Below are 25,838 nucleotides of genomic sequence, written 5' to 3'. Positions count from 1 at the left end.
AGAACAGACAGCGGAGCAGTTGGTTTCTCCTTCGTTAAAAATATTGTTTAATCCTTCATGGGTGGATTAATATTTTATTGACAATACCGATGGGAAAGCTCATTGTTTAATTTGCACGCCATTTTAAGCGTAAGGTCTTCAACCGTTCAACGACACTACAATAATAAACAAGCTTCAAACTACGATGACGTTGGTGCAGCAAGAACCGAACGAATTGCTAAGTTAAAATTGGAATTGCCAAGTTCTTCAGAAAAAAGTAATAACTTATTGTTATTACATGTAATTTAAGGGATTTGTTTTTGTTTTTGGGTATGTATTATTAAGAAATGTTTAGAATTAGATTTAGATGTGCTGCTAAGAAAACACAGATCCTGTCCCACAGATCCTTGAACCCAAGACATTAGAAGGTGCAGTTCGAGCAAGTTATATTGTACCTCTGAAAATTGCACAAAGTGGTCAACCTTTTTTTTTTTGCTAGTTGCTTTACGTCGCACAGACACAGATAGGTCTTATGGCGACGATGGGACAGGAAAAGGCTAGGAGTTGGAAGGAAGTGGCCGTGGCCTTAAGGTACAGCCCCAGCATTTGCCTGGTGTGAAAATGGGAAACCACGGAAAACTATTTTCAGGGCTGCCCGGTCAACCCTTTACTGGTGGTGAATTTGTAAATGGATGTTTAATAGAGTGCTCAGAGGTATTGTGTGCTCGTGCTGTGGCCCACTTTCAGGCGATAAGCTTGTCAAAATAAACCATTTCTCGTCGTGTACAGGAACTTGGTGCCGACCTGAAAGAGCAATGGCCAAACAAATGTGGCACTATCGAGAAATAATCAATTGCTCTCGATGAGACTGACAAAAATGACATGGCACAGCTACAGTATCTATTTTCATCAGGGGACTGGAAAAAGTTTTCGCTATAACTGAGGAACTACTGGACATCATTTCCTACAAAGATACTACCACCGGTGCAGATGTATTTGCAAATGTTGAAGATGCAATGAACGATATGGGTTTATCACTTGAAAATATGTGTTCTGTAGTGTCGCTACTGACGGAGCACCAGTGATGTCGTCGGATGGGCAAGGTTTTGCAGGCCCCATCGAAACGAAGGTGCACGATGCTGGGATACCTCTACCTCCAATATCATCGGTACATTGTGTTTTACATACATTAAGAACAATTATGTGCGAAAAAACTTTTGCAACTTTAAATCTATTATGGATACTGTGTCAAAATGTGTAAATTTCTGCATAAAGCAAGATTTGAGCCATCGGCAGTTCAAAGAATTTTTAAAAGATTGAGACAGAATGTAGCGACATTCCCTTTTATTGTATTGTGCGCCGGTTAAGTTGCATGAAAGTTCTAGCAACCTTCTTCGCAATAATTGAAGAAATTGCTCCATTCATGGAAATGAAAGGTTCTCCACAACCAACTTTGCAGAATAAACCATGGGTAGCTGACCTCGCTTTCTTGGCGGACATAATGTCTTATTTGAATGCTTTAAATATTTTATTGCAAGGGAGAAACAAACTGATTAGCACCATATGTGATAGAATGAAAGACTTCAAAATGCAGAGTTTATTATTGAAAAGTCAGCTTGAAGCTGGAAATTGATAATTTTCCTTCATTAAAATCATTACATTTGTCTATTTACGAAAATCTTGGAGACTATCAGACGTCGTTACAGACTTTGCACGATGAATTCAATGCCCGATTCAAAGAAATGAATGATATGGCACCTCAATTTGAAATCTTATGATCCCATTTTCAGCGCGTCCTGAAAAATCACCATCTTATTTCCAAACAGAGCTGATAAAACTACAGTACGACGCAATCCTAAAGGACAGGTACTATCACTACAGCAGTGATTTAATTTCCTTTATAAGAATTTCCCCGACTTCATGCACTTGCCTTAAAATTTACGTCTAAATTACTTATGCATGCGGAACAAATGTTGTCAATTCTGAATTTAAATATATGTAGAACTAGGACTTTTCTGACTGATGCTGTCTTAGAGGCTGTACTTAGAATTTCTACTGCCAAATCGATTGTACCTAATATTCGTAAATTATTTTGCCGCAATGCCAACAATCGACTTAAAAGCTAAATGTACATTAAGGCAAATGCAATGTATATGCAGAATGAATTGTGTGTTTGTGTGTTCACAGAATTGTCAAAACTAATAATGTTTTCATAAGCTGCGCACTGACTTGACGACCTGTGGTTCTGTTTCTGACACTTCCCCTCCTTCCCCCAGCACAGCGCTGGGGCTGCTGCCAGGGCTGTGAGAGCACCTCAGTTGGAATCGTTTGATCTAGAACAATACTTCAAGTTAACTCTAATTGCAATATTAATGAAAAATCCGAGAAGCCTATTATTTTACTCGATATAATTATTTCAGTTTACAAAGAACACAATTCCAGTAAGAGCAGAAGCTGCAATGCCTCCAACAGTCCTCCCTTACCCCCATCACCACTTCTTCACTCCTCCCACAACTTGAGCCCCCACAGCCAGCCTCTGCTGAATTTTGTCACCGACATAAAGACTCCGTTGGAGCTGTGTAAGAGTGAAAGAGGGGGGTAAGTTCTTGTTATACATTTCTCTGCCTTTTCGTTTCACCACACACTTTCAGATTTTTTCTTTTTCCTCTTTCTTTAAGCAGACATCTGGTCTGATCCGTATGAACAGATTAACACCTACTGGGCCACTTCTTATCTCTCTAATAATCGTAGATGTCCTCCATCGATCATTTACAAGTGTATAAAGGTTATTTTTCAAGACCAAGCATGGCAAGACTGAACGTTTCACAATACTATGTTAGTATTTTAAACTTACGGTATAATGTTTTGTGACATATGGACATAAGTGTAGGTGAATTGTTCATCACAGACTGATTTCAATGCGTTTCTTCTCTTTTAGATGTCTTAGTATTTTCCAATATTTAATTTACACCAATTTTTAAAAATTTGTATAGCTAAAGATGTCCCGAGTGGCTGAAATTAGTCCCGTGTGCTAATACTGTGATGTTAATGTAAGTGATTGAGAAATTATGATGAGAAACTATAGTTATATGTATTGGATAGGTGGACGAAATTTACTTACCAAGTGTAAAAAATGTTAAATGGATCATCATGGAATTTTTATCATATGAGACATGTACCGAACCAAGCCTGCCTTGGTGATGCACTTCCTTTATTCCTACTTCTCCTCAACTGTCGTCGTCATTAGCGATAACAGAACCCGAATGTGACGAGAAACTTATAGTTTCTCATTGAAGATTGCGCTCTAGCCATCTGTGTGATACACAGTCTGTCTCGTGCTCTCTGAGTGTTAAGTTGGTCTGCTCGTGATACCAACAATGGAGGGATCGAAAATGATGAACAAACTGGGGTTTAACATGTGCTTCTTGATCTACGTTTCAACGCTCGGCTCTGCTGGGAGTAATTACTCTGATTGACTTAAATATTTCGAGATTCCAGATGTGATGCTCTCAGGTATTTCACTTTATTTCATTTCACGTGCCATAGTTACAAGAACGGTTCTATGTAATTGCTTTCCTGTCATCTTATTACCTGTCTTTGCAGGCTCTTAGTTAATTAATTTTGTGTGCGTTTTAAATTTTTCTTTCTTTGTATGCACACGCGCGAGAGCAGAGTGTGGTATTTACCTATGTGTTTGTTTCGGCCTGTGTGTTTGTGAGTTTTGAGACCATGCTCTTCTGTTTCTTCAATTTTTGAATCATGGCTGAGCATTGGTATACTGTATGATTTGACGCTGCGGGTTTTAATCCACGTTTGCCCACATGAGGCAATTTGGATGTCCCAGGTAGCGGGGTCGACGAAAGTTGTGATTGCTACGATTATATTTGGATCAGCCGTGCCTATTTTTGCGGCGGTCCAGCATTGTATCTGTGGTGTTCAAACCAAGCTTGTGAGTCCATGATATCCATCGCTATCCTGCGCGTAAGTATACGCTGCGTGCCTCGACACACCGGCCTGTTCTCGGTCGATTTTATATTGGGTTTCTCTTCTTGTTCATACGTGTGTGTGTGTGTGCGTGCGTGTGTGTGCCTGTGCTGCCTGCCTGTGTACGGTTCATAGTACTCTCCGTATCTCGTAATTTTAATTTTTCTTTCTTTTTCTTTTATGTTTTCGTTTTAGTTTGCCGGCCTGGGTCATGTGCGGTATGCTATTTTATATTTCTAGGCCATTATCTGCTTCATTGTCAGCGATTAGTTATTGTTTTTGTAACTTTTGCAACATCATCTTGTTCATTTGCTTCTGCTCCTTTGGGAGGCTGTGCTTTAACATTGTTGCTGTGACACTCCAGCATCAAGTGGACGCTCATTTCGGAGCAAGGATATGTTAACTGTTGATATGTGTGCGGTCCGCATTTTGTCCTACTATAGCATTATCCCTTTTGTGGTTCCATTTTCTGATTCCTTCGATAACATGTTCCACGTCACATTATTTTTCTGAAATGAGTTTGTATTTTTATGGGGTTATACGGAAGTGAATAGTGCGACTGTATGTACTTAACACAAAACTTACTATGTCACTGAACGGGATCCTACTTGTTCTATTTTTCTGCAGTTATGTAGTAATTTTTAATGCATCTTCTAATTTTTGCTTTCATTTTAATATTGTGTGGGTTGGTAATAAACCCCATTTTCTTTTGATCCATTCTTTTATTCATGGGGGTACGGGTTCTTGCCTTTCTGTCCTTTTGCTCCCCTTTTGTCTACGTGCGCGTCCAGCTCCGAACTGTTTTAGTTCATTCCAGTCCATCCACAGCAATTTATGAAGAGGTAAGTGAGGTAGGTATCAGCGAGTATATCTCATGTATTGTGTTAATGTGTTATGGTAGCAGGGTGGGGGTAGTAGAGACATGAGGGAGTTTGAGAAAGTATGATGGGTGAAAAATGGTCGGTAAAAATGTAAACAGCTTACGGGATGGGTTCAAAGTAAGGTGGTCAACATATTTGAGCTCCTTCAAATACCACCAGACTGAGCCAGGATCAAACTTACCAAGTCACCAGCGGGATACAGGAGAGCGTATCTACACGACGCCACAGAAGATGACTACCGCAGCAGTAGTCGAAACGTCTGGGAGAAGCAGGAGGAGTGGACCACGGCATAATAGCCCGGAAGATTTTTATTATAAAGCAATAATTGTTAAGGAGAATGAAAACAGGTATTTTACCTTTAAAGGTGTGCTGACACACTACATTATAAAATAAATAAAGAGACTAAGAAGGATGTGCAGGGTGGAAACAAAGGGAGTTAATAATAATAATAATAATAATAATAATAATAATAATAATAATAATAATAATAATAATAATAATAATAATAATACCGGCTGGTACACCTCTATGCTGCACATTTGAATTTTCCGCCTTCAAGTACTCCTCTACAAGAGGAACTCTGAACTTTAACTACTGTATCAACTCATAAGTTTTCTCAGAAGATGTCACTACCGTAAATTTTGTGATTACGAAGTTGTCAGTGCTGTGTGGAGTTCAACAACTTGTTTAGTTTTCAATTGATCAAGAAGTGTGGACATTCTCTGATAGATGTCTCTACAAAAAACTATGATCATGTACCCTGGTGCGAAGTTAAGGAACTTTCTGAAGAAATTTTGAATTCCGAAGTTTTATCTTTACTAAATTTCGTTTTTTCATTTGTGGGTTGGCAATATTAATCTTTTCTTTCTGCCAGTTTTGAATTGAGCCAATCCAGAATTTCTGTAATTAATTTTTGACCAATCGTATCCTCCTCCTTCGATTTTGATGTGTAACTCCAAGCTACCCAATAAACGACTGTGGGTGTGTCTTAATTATTCTTGAAAGGTCTCTAATCTTCCCTGAGAGTATAAAAACTGCTGATTTTCCTGTCTCTCGGCCACTCGAACAACATCTAGCCTAGTGTATGGAAGTGTAGCAGGAGGCGGGAAGCGCCTTTCATCCGGCAGCAGCTCTTCAACAAGGTAATGGCCACTTAACCATCTTTATTTCTTGCTAGCTCAGCAGTTTAACCTGCAGGGAAGGTCCGAAACCTTTATTATGTAACATATCTTCAAACATAAATTACCACACACAAGGTTTCTCCTTACGTGGTATTTTACTGGTATCTAATCTACTCAGTTGAGGTTGTATAATATAACTATCTATAATAGTTTATTTAAATCCGCCTTGATCAATACACTCATTAAATGAAAGAAACATTATTAATTAAACCATACATGTTTCAGGAAATCTCAACCATTCCCGTCATCAGTGGTTAGATGAAAGAATAACACAATATGACACAATCTTTTGTTTTACAATTTGAAGGAGTATTGTGTCCCAATACATCATATCAAAGAGTAAAGAGAACTTATGAAATATTATAAAAATGATCAATACATACAATTTTGGTTGAACTGAATGAGAACACTATACAAATTTAGGATCTTCAAGTTTTTCTTCTTTTCTTCTTCTTTTTGTTCCTTAAATGATTATATGCTAGCCTAAACAGTGGGTTATCTTCTGTACTTTTCTCATTTAAACTTGATTCAGAATTACATTTTTGTGTAAGGTAAATTTCTAAATTTTCCAAAACATTCATCAGTTTTCCCTTTTAGGTCGAATGTAATAATTTCATGTCATTGGAAATGTCTGTAAATTTATGATTCATTTCAACCATATGTTCTCCCATTGCCGAATATCTTTTATGTTTGACCGCATTAACGTGTTCTTTGTACCTTCTTTGTACCTTTGTTCTTTGTAACTTCTTCCGGACTGTCCTATGTATCGTTGTTTACAAGTTTGGCATGTTAATTTGTGAATTCCTGATTTATTAAATATACATTTATTCTCTATTTTATCTGAATTGAAAATTATCTTATTAGTATTATTATCCGTTTTGTATGTGACATTGATATTCTTTTTCCTGAAAATTTTAGCCAGTTGATAAGACTGCTTATTTCGAAAAGTTAGAACTACGAATTTCTTTTTCTCTTTTCGCTCTTTAATTAAAGTTGTTTTAGGTTCATTTTTCACTTTATTTATCATTCTATTAATAAATCTGTTGGAATATCCGTTGCTACGAGCGATTTGATGGATTATATTTATCTCTCTATTATGATTCTTCTTAGACATAGGTATGTTCATAGCTCTATTAATTAAACTGTAAAATGTTGCCTTTTTATGTTGACCTGGATGATTGGAGTCATTTCTGATAACAGTATCTGTTTGAGTAGCTTTTCTGAAAATTTGAAAATCAAAATGACCAGAATTTCTAGTAACTGTCAACTGTCCTATCATTTTCAGATTCCATCGTAAAATGCACTTGTCTATCCAAAGTATTTAAATACTGTAATATACCATCAGGTTTAACCTTTTGTTCATCGATAATAACAAATATATCATCGACGTATCTCAACCATGTAATCAATCCATCTATTTTATTCACTATTTTATTATATTCCATGTAATCCATGAATATGTAAGCTAAAATACCTGAAGCCGGCGAACCCATTGCTAGGCCTTTAGACTGTTTGTAAATTTTGTTGTCAAAAACAAAATAGTTATTTTCCAAAGTAAATTCTAGTAATGTTAAAAATTCTTCAATTTCCACCTTGCTTAATTTGCTGTGTTGCATTAAATTCTTTCTAACTATTTTTATAGTATCTACAATAGGAATGTTGGAGTACATATCTTTGATATCCAAACTATGTATCGTGTAGTAGTCTGTTAGCTCAATGTTTTTAATTCTGTTACAAAAGTCAATAGTATTAATTACGTGCGCCTGGCTATAAAACTTGTAGTGTTTTTTTAAAAATATTTGTATGAATTTGGCCGTATTATATACTGGACTATTTCTGAAATTAACTATTGGTCTAATAGGAATTTCTTGTTTATGAATTTTCGGTAGTGCCTTTAAAGTAGGTATTATTATTATTATTATTATTATTATTATTATTATTATTATTATTATTATTATTATACATAACAAAATCACACCAACCTTAACTGAGTCGAGTAGATACCAGTAAAATACCAGAAATACAGAAGTAGTAGTAGTATTCTTAACATTATTAATACATATTAATACACAGCAATAATACACAGACGAAATGCAATGACAACTTAAAATTCCAAAATCCTCCACTGACCTGAATTCAAAGCATGAGGACGAAGAATGAATGGATGGACGGATATGAATTAAAAACGATCAGTGGATCCGACCCACAGTGCCACACATGCACAGAAGCTGGCATAAAACAATAGTATTACTGACCAAGCGACTGCTTCTATAGCATGATATGGAATTGATTTGTATAGTCAAAACAGGTCCAAAATCAAGGTCATCAGCCCCTCATAATGGTATTTATCACTAGGAAAGTAGAACCATGCTATGTACAATGTTGCGGTACTAATCAAAAGTAGCAGAGACTCGTGGTATTCCACACATTATGGTACTATTCACAGGTAGTGTAATGCGCACATGTAACACAGACCTATAGTGTCTCGCACACTGCGGCGCCACAAACAGGCAACGCAAACCTAAGGCGTTCCTCACATAAGTGGACTAACCACAGGGACTCGAATTATCCCGTGGAAATACTCATAGTGGGAACGGAGCATAGGTAAGGCAGAACAATGGTGTCGCTCATCCCATGGTGTTGCTCATAGAGGGGTATGAGTCACAGGTACTGTAGGACCCTCCTCCTGATTCACACACTGTCGCTACTTATCACAAACCTATTGCGTACCTAATATAGTGGTACTACGCGCAAGTTAATGCGACCCATGGTGTTCCCTACGTGATAATACTAATTACAAGTAGTCTAATGGTTCTAAACGGATCATCCCTTGGTCGCCTCTTTTGACAGGCAGGGGATACAGTGGGTGTATTCTTCGTCTGCGTCCCCCACCCACATGGGGTTGTGTGTTTGGTCCGCAAGAGGTATTTTATTTCCCTCAAGTCCACCGGCAAGCCGGTTAGGACCCCCCTATCCGCCACCTGGGACGCACCACGTGGGAGTATCACCTCTCCCTCTGCTACGCCAGAGTAGTAGGTTTGTGGAAACTGAACTTTCCTGAGGCTAACGGCTTCCTTCCTGAAGGTGTAATTTACCCTGTAAGGTTCAGGAATTCAAGGCCATTTCTCGTTTTTGCGTTACTTTCTCAGAGCAACCTCCTGTGGCAAGGGATCTAATCTGTGTTGGAAATTGTTCCTTACACAAGGGATGACAAAGAACATTTTCGGGGCTAGGAAAAATGTGATCGTACTATGCGGTAATAGTGAAAATCTGCGATGTGATACGCGAGGTATGTTTATATAGAATTAATACACCATGAATAGGGACTTCGAATTTATGCCGTACTAAGCAAGATATCGTTTTAATAAGGAAATCCCTAATGAAGTTTCACTGTATTTTCTAGTGTTTGGTTAAATTTCGGAAAGGCTATTCCCTTGTAAATTTATAACGAAAAGGTTATCATTATTGTCGTTTGAAATATGTTTTTACGATGCATATAAGATTAAGTTACGTTAAATGACTCTGTTTGAATAAGAAAGTGAAAAGTTTTCCACAGAAGCAAATTGAACATAGGCATTCATGTTGTCTTGGAGTTAGAAAAAATAACTAACGAGTAAGCTGTAGTATGGAAATCTGCGAAAACGCAAGTTTTGAACAAACTGACTGCAGTTTCATACCGATTTTAATGTGAGTGGGGACATTTTTTAGTTAATTGTTATGACTAGAGGGGAGAAAGAAGGGAAAGGTCAGATTAGACTTGCAGACAAGCCCCTGGAAGTAGTGGAAACTTTTAAATACGTGGGGAGTGAATTAATGGAGAATGCTCGACTGGATGCTGAGATTAGTAAAAGGATTCAAGCTGGAAGTTGTTTCTATCATAGTGTAAGAAACATGTTACGGGACAAAGATGTGCCAATGGAAGCAAAGGATACTATGTACAAGATGTATTACGTACCCATAACAACTTACGCAGCAGAAACTTGGACAATGACAAAGAAAGGTGAGAGTCAAATACAGGCAGCCGAAATGAAGTTCTTGAGGAGTATGATACAGAAGAGTAGAAGAGACAAAATAAGGAATGAGAAAATCCGGGAAGAAATTGGAGTGGAAAAAATGAATGATAGAATAGAGAAGAGCCGACTAAGATGGTTTGGGCACATAAAGCGAATAAGCGACGAAAGAATGCCAAAAAAGGTGATGGAAATGCAAATCCAAGGAAGGAGAGGCCGTGGACGACCACGATCGAGATGGAAGGATACCATCCAACGCAGCATTATAGAAAGAAACCTGGACTGGGACAAAGTGTTGGAGGAGGAGTGGTGGAAAGACCAAAGAAAGTGGAGAGGAACCATATTTGCCCCTACCCGGCTACAGCTGGATAAAGGGAAATGATGATGATGAAGAATCAGATATAACGATTACTTTACAAAGGAAATTTAGTGTATCCTCCTACTGAATACATAACATATCTTGTAATGTATATACATTATGTATTGTATAGGCAGACCACTTAAATACAATATTTAATTATATTCATAAAAATTTGCAATTTGATTCTCAAGTCACTATGGGTTTTTAACTATTTGCGGATGTACGTTGAAATGATCGACAAGCGTAATATGCTTCCACGGTTGTTTGTCGATGTGTAGTCGACATCTTACATTTTCCGTTCTCTGTGGCCGCTTGCCGCTTGTATATTGCAGTGTTCCCAATGGAGGTGTTCTTTTGCTGCGATCTCTACACAATAGTGGAAGCTGCAAAGAAAATAAACTACGAGATACAGCCTGTGCTCTTATCTATCTTTGCAGTGCTTGACCACATGGCGTCAGACAAGGTTGCAGTTGGCCCTTCCAGGTTGAATACAAAGCGATATGGTATTATTTTAAATGAGGAACGGATAAACGAAATGTTAGAAGAATAATCCAGCGGTGGTGATACGAATTTTGGGAATGAAATACAAGGGACAAATGAACAATCGAGTGATGAAAGTGTCAGTAGTGACGAAAGCGCAGGAAGAAGTGAAGTCTGATGATAGGAAGCTGAAGGAACATTAGTTCTGTACTAATTCTGGATCTAAGACGGACTTGCCACAAGATGTAGAGCTTATTGACCATTTTCCCCTATTTTTTGACAATGAATTGCTCAGCGCAGTTGTTACCGAGACCAACAGGAACGCACGTGAGAATCTGAAAGGTACCCATTTTGGAAAATATGGAAGTTTTTTAGGTTCAGGAACATGTTTTTAACATTTTTTCTTAGCGCATAACAATGCCATTCACTTTTCCTGAAGCTCTCAAAGTACAACATTGTCAAAATAATACGGGTACCAGGGCATGTAGGTATAGAAGGAAATGAAAAGACAAACTGGCCAGGAAAGGGGCAGAAACACATTTTGTAGGCCCAGAACCTGTATGCGGAATTTCCTATGGACAAGCCCAACACTACATAGGAAAATGGGTACAAAAGAAACAAATGGAGAACTGGAAAAATACTCCAGGATGTAGGCTTGCAAAGGAACTGATAAAAGGACCAAACAAGAAGCATACTAAAGAACTGTTGAAAAAAAGATGGGTAGTAGGACTGTTGACAGGACACTGCCATCTGAAAAGCACCTACATAGAACTGGAGTAATAAGAGACAATATATGTAGGAAATGCAACGAAGCAGAGGAATCAGCTGAACACATACTTTTCGAATGTGAGGCGCTGGGTAGAATCAGACTCTTCACTCTAGGACTACCAGGTGAAGAGAGAAAAAATCCAAGAAGCTGCAGGTTTGTGAAGGGAGCAGGTATATCTAAGTGGGAATGAAGGAAAAACATGGTAGTAAAAGATCTCAGATAGTAACTAATATTTAGAGGCTTCATGAAGAAAAGAAGTGCATAACAAATTTATGTTGAATAGAAATAATACGGAAAACAATTAAAAAACCGTAACATTTTATGAACTTTTTATCGGATCCATACGACCGCAAAGGGTTAAAAAACTTATCTGGTGAAGCTTGTTGCTTGTGAGCTGTAGCAGCTAGAGAGATCACGAATGCACGACCTTGATTCTGTTCGCTGCAATGGTTATGAACAGAGCGGCTCCTGCATGTGTAAAACAAGAGGGGGAAACCTCTGAAAAGAAGACAGAAGACTGTTGTGTTAAATGTATTTAATAAGTTTATGGAAACTTATCCTGATCTTATAATTGATGATATCGCAAAACTAACATCCTATTTGTCGGTGTGTCTGTTTCAAGTATTTACTTTGAAAGAAAAGAATCATTCACCACCAGTCGCGTTACTATCAGAGGAAAAAGAGACCGTGTGTGAGAAGCATTTTAGACATGGAGTGTGAAGAATCTGTACATAATTTAGGAGAAGATTCCAGCGCTGGAAGAGGCAATGAATCTTCCGATCTACAGGGAATCTAGCCTCTTACAAGTTCAAATTAATGAAATACCTGTAACATAAATAGGCCTACTTGTTGATTTTCATGGCAAATATATTTTATAGCAGTGATAATGTATTTTTATTATCTCAAGTAAGTTCAGGCAAAGCAGCTATATCCAAAAATTTACATGTTCATATTTGTGTCAAGACCACATGGACCTCATGGAGTGATATGAAATGTTTGTTTATGCCTACGTTACTCTTGATGGAAGGAATTTTAGTTCATTTAATTTTTTTCAAAATGATCCTTCCTAAAATTAGGATGCGGGGATTATTCGCGTAAATACAGTAGAAGTCCGTTATAGCGAGAATTCATAACGGCGAAAAATTTACTCGTTATAGCGGATTGTCGTTATATCCGATTTTTTGTAAAAGTCGGGAAAACCCCCATACACATTAAAATCAGTGTGAAATAGCAATCAGTTTGTTCAAAACTTGCGTCTTTGCGGATAATATCCACACTACGGCTTACTAGTGTGTTTTTCGAAATCCGATACTACGTGAAAGCGTGTGTTTAATTTCATTCTGAAAAATATATATTACCACATTTCTCCAAATCCAAGATGACTCCGACTTTTTCCTTCAAAAAATTTTAATCAGGCTTAAAAAGTACTTTGTAAAATCATATTAATGTCTTTCTTATACAGTACGCATTTTAGACTATTTGTAGACGCCGAGCATTGGCTTTAGTTATGGCGTATTTTTTTGCGGCCGTACAATTATGCTTTATTTCAGCGGGTTTAATAACCATTAACTTAAAATTGGCATCATAATATCAAAGGGAACTCGTTGAAAGTTTGCCGGCAATTCCACTCCACGCGCCTCTACAATACGACGAACATCAAGAGAATATTCTTGGTTACTATAAAACTGTTTCTTTCATTCAGGCGCTACACGCACGTCTTGCTTGCCGGATTCGGCCAACTTCAGCGGCTAAGGATGTACAAAAAGGTCTTAACCCGGGAACGCCGGAGTTCTCAATTTTCTTTTTTTTTAAATTTTTGTTTAATATTCCCATCATTCACATCCTATAGATCACTTAAAAGTCATTTTTCTAAAAATTGGATGATTGGTTCCTAAATGAGGGCCTGGTACCGTATGGTACCGCACGGCGCTTGACATACCATTTGGATGAAACGTAGAAATTGTTACCTCCTTCGAATACCATAAAATTTTATGCTTAATATTGTCACAGAATATCGCTTACAAATTACTTAGTAATAAATTAAAGAAAAAACTGTGTTTATAGGTTCATTTGTGACATCCCTTTGGGAATTCCGAAAAATAATATTAGCTCAGACGAGACATATCTTTAGCAAATTGGAATGATACTATTATAGACTTCAGGTTATATTAACCTATTCCCACTTTTCACTAGTTCAGAATGGCAAAAAGTAGTTTACACAGACGCCCACACTACATTGGACGTGTTCTTTGCGGCAGCGGGATTCGAATCCTGCGGACGCGCAGCGCCGGCGTTGGTTTGTTGGAACGATATAGTGATATAGGTCATTGACTTTCAAAGTGTCAGATACTCTAAAAAGAAAAGAAGCGTGAACAACTGTATTTCTCTTCAAAATACCACCCATATATATAGTGTTACATATCTTGCACCTTCCTAGTTCTGATGGTGGCACTTGCACATAGCCACTGAGAAGTAAAGTCATGACGAATACTTTCATTTCTTCGGGGGTTAGTTTAGGATCTTCTTCATATTTAAAAAGCGCATTCTTGCTCGCTTCAGAGCATAAGAAATTCATAATTTCATCGTTAAAATTAAACTCAAAATATTTCAGGCAGCATCATATTTCGAAAAGTGGAACATTTAGCACTAGGGTAATGGATTGTTGTGGGAACTAGGTTATCCGCCATCCGGACAGCTGGTGTACGAGGTGATTATTTTCTCTTTTCGCGGGCTATTAATCATTATCGGACATGGATTCTCTACTCCTGTGCGGAATTTACTCGCTCAGCACTACTTCAGCTGGTGCTCAGAGTTTACCTCCAGTAAGGTTATCTGCGAGACTCCCTTTTCCTCAGCCGGATCTTCATCAGATAATACATTACATTCCGGCGGTTCAATGTATATGGTTTCAGCATCAGTATCCTCTTCTTCAATAACATGTAGCACCTCTTCAAGCGTTAAACCACTCGAATGAAGTTCACGTATCATTGGAGGCGATACATCGCGCTCGCCACGTGTGTTATAACGTGGACATTTTCTAGTAAAATCCACAATTATACAATTTAATGACGCATATAAATCATTATTGGCAACTACAGTACGAATTGTTTCTTTAAAATCGCCCTTAGAACCATGGAGGAGAAAAGGAACAGAGAGGTACGGTAAGCGCCGTACGGTACCATACGGTACCAACAGATTAAATAGTGTCATAAGAGCTAACACAGAAATGCTGACCAATTGCTTGTTATTTCAAATCATGGACTGATATTTCAAGATAATAAATCACGCGATAAAAATTGTATTGTGAAAATTTATAAATAAAATAAAGCAACTTACCGTAGACGGGCAGTCATTTTTATTCCTTTCAACACGATCTCAAATTCCAAATCTCAAAATAAAACCCTATATTGATTTCAGACATTGTAGGGAGTATCACCTTGACATTCAAAAGCGGAGTTGTCATATTTACGTCGCGAGTAATGATCAGCATGAGAAAATCTGAAGTAAGGAGCACTGGTACCATATGGTACCGCACGGCGTTGCCGGGTTAATCGCGGACTTTGAAAGTCAATGAACGAGTTTATTGCGCCGCGGTATGGCAATTCTGCCCTTGCTTTTTTGTGCACATACCTCACAATTCCATCTTCTACTTCTTTAAAGCGTCCTTGTTGCGGGCCACTGAATACATTTTTTTGTGCAGTACGCATTTTTAAGCTATCTTTGTCTTCATGTCAATGCCGAATATTGGCTTTAGTTAGGCGTATGCCGTATTTTCTTGCGGCTGCACAATTATTATACATTTCCGAGTGATTAATAGCCATTAACTTAAAATTGGCATCATAACATCGACGAGAACCCATTGAAAATTTGCCGGCAATTCCTGTTCCACGTATCTTTACAATACGACGATTCAACACAAAATATTCCCGCTGTCTATAAAACTTAATTTTACTAAGCGTCAGGTACAGCAGACGCTTTAACTCTGGTACGAGTAGCCGTGGTCTTTCTAAGAATTTGAAGTCTGCATGTTTTGATGCCATTCTGCAGATTTGAGAAACTTTTTTTTCTTTGATAGAGGATAATAGAATGTCATTCTCTTTTCACTATTTCATTACACAAAGGCACTGTACAACCGGTCGCCGTGGCTAGCAATGTATGATAAAGAGGCGCTCGTTTATTGTCAACGAGTTTTTGGTGCGCGCAGGGGTGAAGAAAAAAACAGCGTGGTTACTGCGGTACCGTAGGCTAGTTGCCAGTGGTGTTCATTACTATCAAGCCGCGAATGCAAAGTGAACCTTGCTTGATTTTTCACATGAGATTCTGAGAAAAAAGTCTTCTTGGATTCGGAGAAATACGGTATCACTCCAGAGGCTTCTGTGGCAAACATTTCAGTTTACTTCTTCAAACGGCATCACCTAACTTAAACGTATATGTATCATGAAAACCTATTAGAAACGCACATAGAGAAATGATAACCTCCTCGCTAAAAATTGACATGGGAATAGCTTTCCGAAATTTAACTAGACGCGAAGAAATATAAATTATCCCCTGAAATCAGTGATGTACTCTGCCATATCTTGAGGTGTATCACATTCTTACTTAATTTCAGTATACGGTATACCATTAAAATTAAGCGATCATTTAGTTCAGACTATTTTTAACAAGTTAACAACTGCTATCGGCCGCGTTATTTACGAATTTATTACGAAAACGTGCTATCCTCTTTCATTTCGAATTTTCTTTAGAGAACAGCAGTCGACAGGTATTACTAATCGACTCCAACATCGCCTTCGAATGTTGACGAGAGAGCTCGCAAGTGCACATAGAGCGAATATTATACCGTACCGAAGACGATCGATCGCATTTCGTGGCAAACGTTTCAGTTTTGTTATTCAAATAGCGTCACCTATCCTAACTTATCTGTACTGTATGTATGATGAAAACATACTTCAAGCGCCAGTAGAGAAACTATAACCTTCTCGCTATAAATTGACATGATAATAGCCTTTCCGTAATTTACGGGAGGCGAGAAAATATAAACTAACCTCGTAATCAACGACATACTCTGCCATATCTTGAGGTGTAGGCCTATCTCATTCTTACGTAATTGCGGTATTTAGCATTACAATTAAGCGATCACATATTCAGCATTTATCTTTAACGAATTAACAACGGTTACCGGACACGTTATTTACGCAGTTATTACGTAAACATGTTCTCCTCTTTCATTTTTCTTGCATAAGAGCAGTCGACGGGTATTACTAATAGACTCAGACATTGAATTCGAATGTCGACAAGAGAGCTCGCTGGTGGGCATAGCGAGAAAACGATACGGTACCGAAGATGATCTATGGGATGCAGTATAATGACTGCGTGCATAAATATCAGCAATGGAAAAAATCGAGCGCGCAAAATCGCTCGTAATAACGGATGCGTCAGTGATTGGGCTCTCGCTGTAACCGAAGGATAATACACAGTATAATATAGGAATTTTGAAGGGACGGACAAAAGTTGCCGTTATAACAGGGTTCTCGTTATATGCCGCACTCGCTATAGCGGACTTCTACTGTACATAAAAGAAGGACCCATAAACCTTTGTCTTTTGGTGATAAAACCCAAAATAGTGGGTAAACTATTATTCATACCAAAAAAAAAAAGAGCCAACCCTGCAGGATTTACAATTAAATTTCCTACAAAAATGCCCATACACACTTTCTTTATAAATCTAATATGCCAGACAATTGTGCTTTTACATGTTAAAGGAGAATTTTGAACATGTATCCTGGAGCATTTCCATGTTGAGTACAATACAGCTGGGTGGATTAGAGTTAAAATCATTATTGATATCCATTAGTAGTGCAAGTTCAACAATCTTAATGCTTTTACTCTCAGAGAATATTAAGGTGGAAGGGAAGGGGCAATGAAAGAAAATGTGGAACAAGCCTAAGGAAATGTACATTTGAGACCATTAAAAGAAAATACACTGTCTAATCTGTAAGAAGTACCAGTAATATTCCCTGGCTATGGGAATGGACGAGATAACTGATGTAGAGGTTGAGGAGAATGATGAAACGTGACAAAGAGGTTGATAAGTGGTAGGTTATTATTGCACTGTCTACTTGTTATCAACAGTGTTCATATAAAAATTTGACTTCAATGTGGGAAGAGCCATGGGTCCTGTTAGTACAGAAAGAAAATTACCTCCACCAGCCAGCGCCGTAGACAGTCATGGTGGACACTGCTCATGTCTCCTCTACATTGGCAAGGCTGAATAAGGGGTCCCACATCTTGACGTTCGTTGTCATAGCAAATCCAACAATCTTGTGAACTACTGGCTTCATCACCTAAAACAAAATAATGGTACAATTAAGACTGGTAACCTATAAATAACAATGTAATATATGCCTACGTCTATTCAAGGAGCAAGACAGATGACAACTGCAAAACAATTGATACAAATATTCGATTATCTTTCAATGCCTCAAATACAGGCTTATCAATTGAGTTACTTAAACAAAGTTGTCCAGTTTCACATGCAATTATTAAAAATGATGGATAGTACAAAACAGAGCTGCATCCTCTCTCAGTTCCTGCATTTTTAAACAGAGCTCACTTGATTACAATATGATGATTAAGTCATATATAGAAAGTTAGGAACACTGAAAAAAACACAAAATGAAAAACTCGAAGACAGCTTATGTTCCTTTCAATTCATATCTTTCTATACATGACTTGATTTGCACTGGTTTGTTCCTTTCCACTGCTTATATGAAAATGAACGTTAGTTTATCTTGTCCTCTATTTCTTTTCTGTGGACTGAACGAACACATACTTTAAAGTATTGAAGTAAAGTAAAATATTATCATACTTAAATAATTCACACAAATTAATTCCTGCAGAGGTTTTATCAATTCTTTTTAAAGAAAGAAATCTGGTTGTTCTTTCGATTCTTTTGACAGTATGCCAGAATAACTGAATATTTAACCTGGAGATGAAAATTATTATTTAATGTTATAAACCTACCTATCTTCTCTGTTCCATCTGGGATAGTTTCATCAACAAGGTCTTTTCCTAACTGGCTGGGTTCCAGGTCAAGTTTCCTCAAAATCTTTTGAGGATTCAAGATCCACAACTGCTCTGGGCTACAAAGAAAAATTAAGCCGTCAGACCATCTATTATAACAAATATAATTGCCACACAACTAAAACTCATTCAGCAACATTCAAATCGGGTCCAGTTCGATAACTAAAATATGAAATTTAATTCTTGTAAATTCAAATTTTCAGGTTCTGAAAACAAGAACTAATGGTCATACCATGCAGAAGTTTACACTTCTTTCTTAAAATCCATTTCCCTCTACATCCAGGCGTGATGTAAAGACAACTTCCAAGAAGCTGCATGGAGTGTGCTAAAGCAGAATGGCAGAAAATCTACACAAATGGAAGTTAAAACAAGATCATATATAACCCGAAGCTATAACAACCAGCAGCATCTAAGCCTAGCACTCTTACGACTGCCTTGTGTGTGAATTCTAAGGATAAATATCACAAACTAATGTGAAATACTTCAACATGCTCGTTAAAAGGTTATAAGAATGATGTTATAGCCTTGCAAGAAGTAAAAGAAAACCAAATTAATTTTCGTGCTTCGGTAGCTTGTTACAAGCTAGTGAATATACTAATCAGATATTTAGGGTTCAATAATGTACATATACCAAGACACATCATTAAAAGATCATCCCTCCACAGAGACTTGAGAATACCAAAATTATGACAACGTCAGTAGGAAAAGCAGTAACTACCAAGTACAAGCCACTTCAGAACTCATGGTCGTATCAACTTTTATGTACCACTCAGGTATATATCTGAGCCAAACAGACACAAAATTGAAAATCAATGGACCAATGTTTGCTTGAAAGCTTTTAATGTTAAAGGACTTGAAATCCTTTTGGTCTGTCCAATGGTAGAAATAGACTTCCAGCACAAAACAAAAGCAGCTCACCATGGCCTTACACCTATCACGAGATAAGCACTAGCTAACTTTCCATGTAGTCAACACTGTTAGACTACTGGATATTAAATCGGAGTGATACCCTTTAAGACTCTGTTCCCAAAAAGTGGTGAATTCTGGAAGATGTTTTCCAGAAAAATGTACAGACTAGAGCAGCCTGCAGATGTGTCCTTCTGTTGCCCCATAAAAAGATGGTTAAATTCTTAACAGACTCTGCTGGCAACGTCAGACATTAACATTGACACAGAGCACTCCACCCCCTGGTTTGCAAATCTTATTAGTTTTGAGTGACGCCATTCCTAAACTTGGATTTGCTTTGCATTTGATAAGTATGGTTAAATCACTACTTGTCCGAGATACTTCCAAATGCCTCTTCAGAATAGTTTTGAACTGGGTCTAATAGAGCAATGTACTGCTTAAAAAAGAGCAGTGAAGATATTCAAAACGTTCAGAATCCTGTAACTTCCTTATTTATGTAAATTGAGACTTCCACGGCCCCTATAGACAGACATGATAATATTTCGAGTTTTTGTTGTGTCAAAGGAAACACGTCTATCCACGTGGAAGACTTCTCTAATAAAGACTGTCAACTCGAAATTACTGAACCGTTTTGTCTACTGTAGGTGGTATTTTCATTCTTCACCAGATAGCTCACTGTGTGCAGTCTTGCGAGTGGGAAATTACACTGCCATCTTAGCTCAAAATAAGAAGCTTCCTTTTCAATAAATCCAATACGCCTGTGAGACAACAAGGTCATAGATTAATTGAAGACTATTACGCAGGAATATGGTAGAATCAATCAAATAAAGAAGTGAAACAAAAGTATGACAAGGACAAAAGAACAGAATAGAGATTAAAAAGAAAACTGACGGGGTGGATTAGGAAGGATGACATACAACAAAGTTGTTGAAAAGAAATCAGAAAGAAGTAAGAATCTGTACAATAACCAGTGCACACAGATTATGAAAGCCTAGAGAGAACCATTGAGTAATAAGGAGAGTATGAATTTGGAAAAAACTGAAAGAAAATAACTACAGTGAAGGACTGCGACAAGGACTAAGTACGTAAATCTTAAACCCGATCAGTGCTACGCCCGCCTACGCGGTAGGTCCACCATTGTTACGCCCCTCTATAGACTGTGCACGAGAACTATTTTTTTGAGTTTCCCGGTTCACTCTCGAGTGCCGATTCAATCTCTGGCATGTTGTGCCATCTGTTGGGCATTATGTAGAACTAACTGATTTTGGCTCATAGCTTTGGGAAGTAACATACAGAGCTTTCTGCAGAAGCCTGTGGAATTTATCTGTGATGTAACCAAGCATGGCGGAAAAACAAGCTAGTTGCTCTCTCTGCGATGTTATTTGGGAACAAAGAATGTTTCAGTTATTAACCACAGCAGAAAGTGATGATGAAAAGATGATTTTAATTAATTGTTAAGCGATACAGTGTGTGCTGAAAATATCATAAACCAGGTAAGAAGATCTGCCATGTATGTGCTCACTCCACCCAGCAGCCTATCAAAAACTGCTATTGGTGTCAATTGTGTGACAAAGGGCTACACAGAAAACCTCCTGAAGGTATCAAATGTCAAACAGAATGTTCATACTGTGAAACTTGTACTTGAGAAATATTTACAATTTATGGTACAATTTTTGGAAGACCAAGAAGAAGGTGGATGGATCAGATTTAGAAGGATATTGGAGAAGCTGAATTGGATGTGGCGGACGTAATGGAGCGGGAAAAGTGGAAGGACAGAAAGGAGTGGAGGAGGCTTGTAAACCACACCTGGGTGACTGGAGTGGGACATTGTTGATGATGATGATGATGAATTTCTGGTAATTTGGATGAGTCATGTGGCTACCCCAGTGTTTGTTGTGACGTACTTGTGTCGGGAAATTCCATGAGTCATGTATATATCCCAGCCTGATGAGATGAGCTTGTTGTGGTATTAGGAAAGTTCGTTGACTCATGTAATAAACCCCAGTTTGTTTATCTCTTGGGAGCAAGGAGAAGTTCAGGACATGGTCTTGACAAGAGATTCACTCATGATTGGCTGGCAAGCACCAATCCAGATGTATCATCTGAGAGGAGGGGGTGTTGATGTCTATAAAGGTTGATCATACGACGGCAACCAGCGATATTGTAAAGGAACGAGAAGGAAGACAACTGACACACTGTACAAGAAGGAAGTAGTGCTGGATATACGGTATTCGAGTGACACGGCTGCAATGGACTGGACTTCAAGCGTTCGTGGAGAGTAGTCTTGTTATGTTCGTGGAAAGTGGCTGATCAACAAATTGTGGAGGGCGTACGCATTAAGTGTTGTTGTACTTGTGGAGGTCTAGCATTATATGTTGGTGAAAGCTATCTCAGACTTTCCATAAACATTATGTTGAGGATCGACAAGCGTGTGTTACTAAAATGTATATATCTTTATAATAGAGTAAAATAATATATTATTATTGGTCCACCTTTTCAATACAAAATGAAAATTACATAGGGACTAGTTTCGACCTAGTAATAGGTCATCATCAGCCTGAAGTAAATTAAAGCGTAAATATCGAAGAAAACATAAACAATGTAAACACAAGTACAGTCTTTTTAAAGGTACATACCATGTGGGAAGTTGAGTAGAGATTTATTAAAAATAATAACTCTTCCAATTGACGAAGCACTGAGCGGAAGTTATGTAAAGTTCGGTGCGCCGTATATTATAAAAGACCACTGTGCACTAAATGATGTAATAAAGAAGAATAGTAGGTTGAATGCTGGCTTCTTCTTAGCTGTTGTATATTCGAAGAAGATTACGTCGTATTTTATAAGGTATTGATAGACGTCAAAATACATGGATGTTGGAAAGGCCTTGTTCCAAAAAACTGAAGAGCCTTTCCAACATCCATATATTTTGACGTCTATCAATACCTTATAAAATACGACGTAATCTTCTTCGAATATACAACAGCTAAGAAGAAGCCAGCATTCAACCTACTATTCTTCTTTATTACATCATTTAGTGCACAGTGGTCTTTTATAATATACGGCGCACCGAACTTTACATAACTTCCGCTCAGTGCTTCGTCAATTGGAAGAGTTATTATTTTTAATAAATCTCTACTCAACTTCCCACATGGTATGTACCTTTAAAAAGACTGTACTTGTGTTTACATTGTTTATGTTTTCTTTGATATTTACGCTTTAATTTACTTCAGGCTGATGATGACCTATTACTAGGTCGAAACTAGTCCCTATGTAATTTTCATTTTGTATTGAAAAGGTGGACCAATAATAATATATTATTTTACTCTATTGTAATCACAGTTCAATACGGATCTATCATTATGAAACTTATTTCTTTTAATATATCTTTATAAGTGTTAAAATATGTGAGCACAGTATTACAAGGTATAGTATATGTGTGATGTGATAACTGCCGATTATGAGAGAGAATCGGTAAGTCGAATTGATATAGAGACAGTGAAGGGTATTTATCTTCATACATGTATATTGTTCATCGGACTATCTACAAACGGTAGCTTAGTTCTCGCTTTCATTTTCCCACGTTTTTCATTATTGTTGTTGTTGTAAATATGGAGTCTTCCAGCAATATTTTATGTGTGTATTATATGTATAATGTTGTATGTTGATGAGGTGATCATGCATGGATTTTGTTAAGAATATATAAGAATATATTTTAGAATCAGTGGAGTTATTGATGAACCTAGGTGCAGTTCCTACCTATTTAGTCGTTTTCAGGAGGTTAAGTAAGGCCTGCAGCAGATGTACCAGTACGCAGCATTATGTACGCGCCCTGGGATATAAAGATCATGCTCTATCAAAATTCGAGGGATCCATTCTGGTAAACTCTGGCGCCCATACTACGGACAGTTTGGTTAACTATTTTTATTAAAGTAATTCTATGAAGTTTTTGAGTAAAGTCATTTACATATTTTTATTTATATGTTATTTATGATTTTATTTATTGGTAGTCATCAAATAGTTACACTGGTAACTCGGTACTTACAGGCTAAATGGCTGGCGACCATGTACTGCTTAATTGATAGCCAGTGTCCCTGTTAAATTATGACTATTTTTATGTATTTTCACTGCTTCCCATATGATCCTAGATCTGTAGTGTTTTGTGTGGGTAAGAGCTGAAACATTTTGGAACACTACCATCATGAATCAAGGAGAGGGCGTGCTCAGCCATTGCAGACTTCTGACTGCTTGAGATGAATATGGATATTTCTTTGACACTGCTTGAACACTTCTTCCTTAAACCATCTTTTTCAATGTTAAATGTAGGATTAGAGGGATGGGGTTGGTCAAGGTGGCAGCAGAGTGACTTTACCACTGGCCTCTCACCAAGGTGGCTGCAGTCCAATTCCATGTAAAACTGGAGGCCCCTGGGCTATGATCTCATCTTCAACTTCTTGTTCCTTCTCCTTGCAGAAGGCTGACAACGATCATGGAGAAACAATTCCCATTACAACATTAACAGTCAATTAAAACTACAAGCTTGCTTACTCACGTGGTCAGTCTATTATGAAATGGGAATACCTCAGCTGAATCTTGGCAGTAATTGTGCCTTCTCACTTCCAATTCATAATCATGTTGCCTACAACCAAAATAGGCAGCTTGATAAGAACTGAAATGTCCCAACAGATTTATTATCAACCAAGATCAAGCTCAAATCTCTCTGACTCTTTGCAAGCGCAAATAAAGTGTAAGCATAACTTCATATTACACGGCTGATCTGGAAGATAGTCTGTGGACGGGCTTAGTCACATTTTCGTTCGTTTAAAGAAATAGTTATTCCAAAAATATGTTCTAATATCTCATTGGTGTTTTTCAGAAGGCAGGGTCTAGCAAAAACTTCATACGAATCTACAAAATGTCTTTTTTATTTTACAATTTGCCTTACGTGGCACCGACACAGATAGGTCTCATGGCGAAGATGAGATAGGAAAGGGCTAAGATTGGGAAGGAAGTGGCCATGGCCTTAAGGTTCAGCCCATGCATTTGCCAGGCGTGAAAATGGGGAACCATGGAAATCCATCTTCAGGGCTGCCGAGAGTGAGCGGTTTGAACCCACAATCTCCCAAATGCAAGGTCTCAGCTCCACGCCCCTAAGAGAACGGCCGACTTGCTCGGTACAGAAAACAGTCTTTATAAGAAATATAAAACTATATGAATATACAGGATGTAACACTACGATAAAGCCAAACTTTCAGGACACATTCCTCTTGAGAAGAGGAGACGAAGACATTTCTCAACGTACCTAGCTCTCATTCATACAGTTTTGGAAGGAAGTGTGAGAGATAAGAATAATATGGGGATGATTACGGCATAAATATGATAAGGAATTCACAGTAAATGTAGACTACATCAGTTATTTAGATATTAAAAGGTCAGCATAGGAAAGGGTGCAATGGACTGGAGCATCAAATCAATCAAGCACTTATGACTCAAATAACAAATTACCATCTGAATCTAATTTCATAGATCCCACTCATCCAACATGAAAGGTTCAAGTATCTTCCAGTTTTCTTTTTGCAAAGCCATTCAAAATCTTCAAGTACAGATGTTACAGTACTACATACACAGCAACTCATGCCATAAAACTTATTTAATAATGAATACAAAAGAGCTCAAATACGAAAATCTCTTAAGAAATTCTTAATTCATTGTCTACTTGCTACTAATGTTTTCATATTAGAATGCACTTTCCACCCTTCCACTTCACATCTGTCATTCCAAAACAGCTTCCCCACTCAGAGAAGACTGTCCAAAGCATTTCTAAATATCTTCTCAGCATTTTCCTTTACAATGCTATGATTTATCTAATAATTTCTTTCACTATTGATTCACAACACTGTCCATCCATCTAGCATTCTGACCACTTTTCTCTTTTTCTTTCTTCTTCTGAAAAGGTGGAAACGTTTACGTTGTTATTACTTATATATTATTCTCAGTTCAATACGGACCAAAAACATGAAATTCATAACCATTAATAAGCACAATTTCCAGTCCAACTAGTCTGACTGGTGGCCATGAGCATTATGGCATTGAAGTCTATATGGTCTGAAACCATGGTTAGCAAGTTAGAGTCCTGTTGGTCAAAAAAATTTCACCATCACAATGTTGGCTGGCAGGGTAGGAGAGGTGGTGGTATTGTGATATTTT

At 37.7% G+C, this 25,838-nt stretch overlaps 1 protein-coding gene across 9 annotated transcripts in view; it reads right to left on the bottom strand.

Annotated features, from left to right (window-relative positions):
- The window catches only part of LOC136866529 (uncharacterized), a 300,340-nt gene that overhangs the window by 38,518 nt on the left and 235,984 nt on the right, over window positions 1-25,838 (bottom strand). For all 9 annotated transcript variants that reach the window (XM_067143584.2, XM_067143577.2, XM_067143580.2 and 6 more), the window contains 2 exons: window positions 18,669-18,787; window positions 17,847-17,989 (listed from right to left, as the gene is read on the bottom strand). In XM_067143584.2, the coding sequence (XP_066999685.1) occupies window positions 17,847-17,989; window positions 18,669-18,787 (262 nt within the window). The remainder of the gene's footprint in view (window positions 1-17,846; window positions 17,990-18,668; window positions 18,788-25,838) is intronic.

The sequence above is a fragment of the Anabrus simplex genome, chromosome 3 (assembly GCF_040414725.1).
Source record: "Anabrus simplex isolate iqAnaSimp1 chromosome 3, ASM4041472v1, whole genome shotgun sequence".
NCBI lineage: Eukaryota > Metazoa > Arthropoda > Insecta > Orthoptera > Tettigoniidae > Anabrus > Anabrus simplex.
This window is presented reverse-complemented; position numbering and strand designations above follow the sequence as displayed.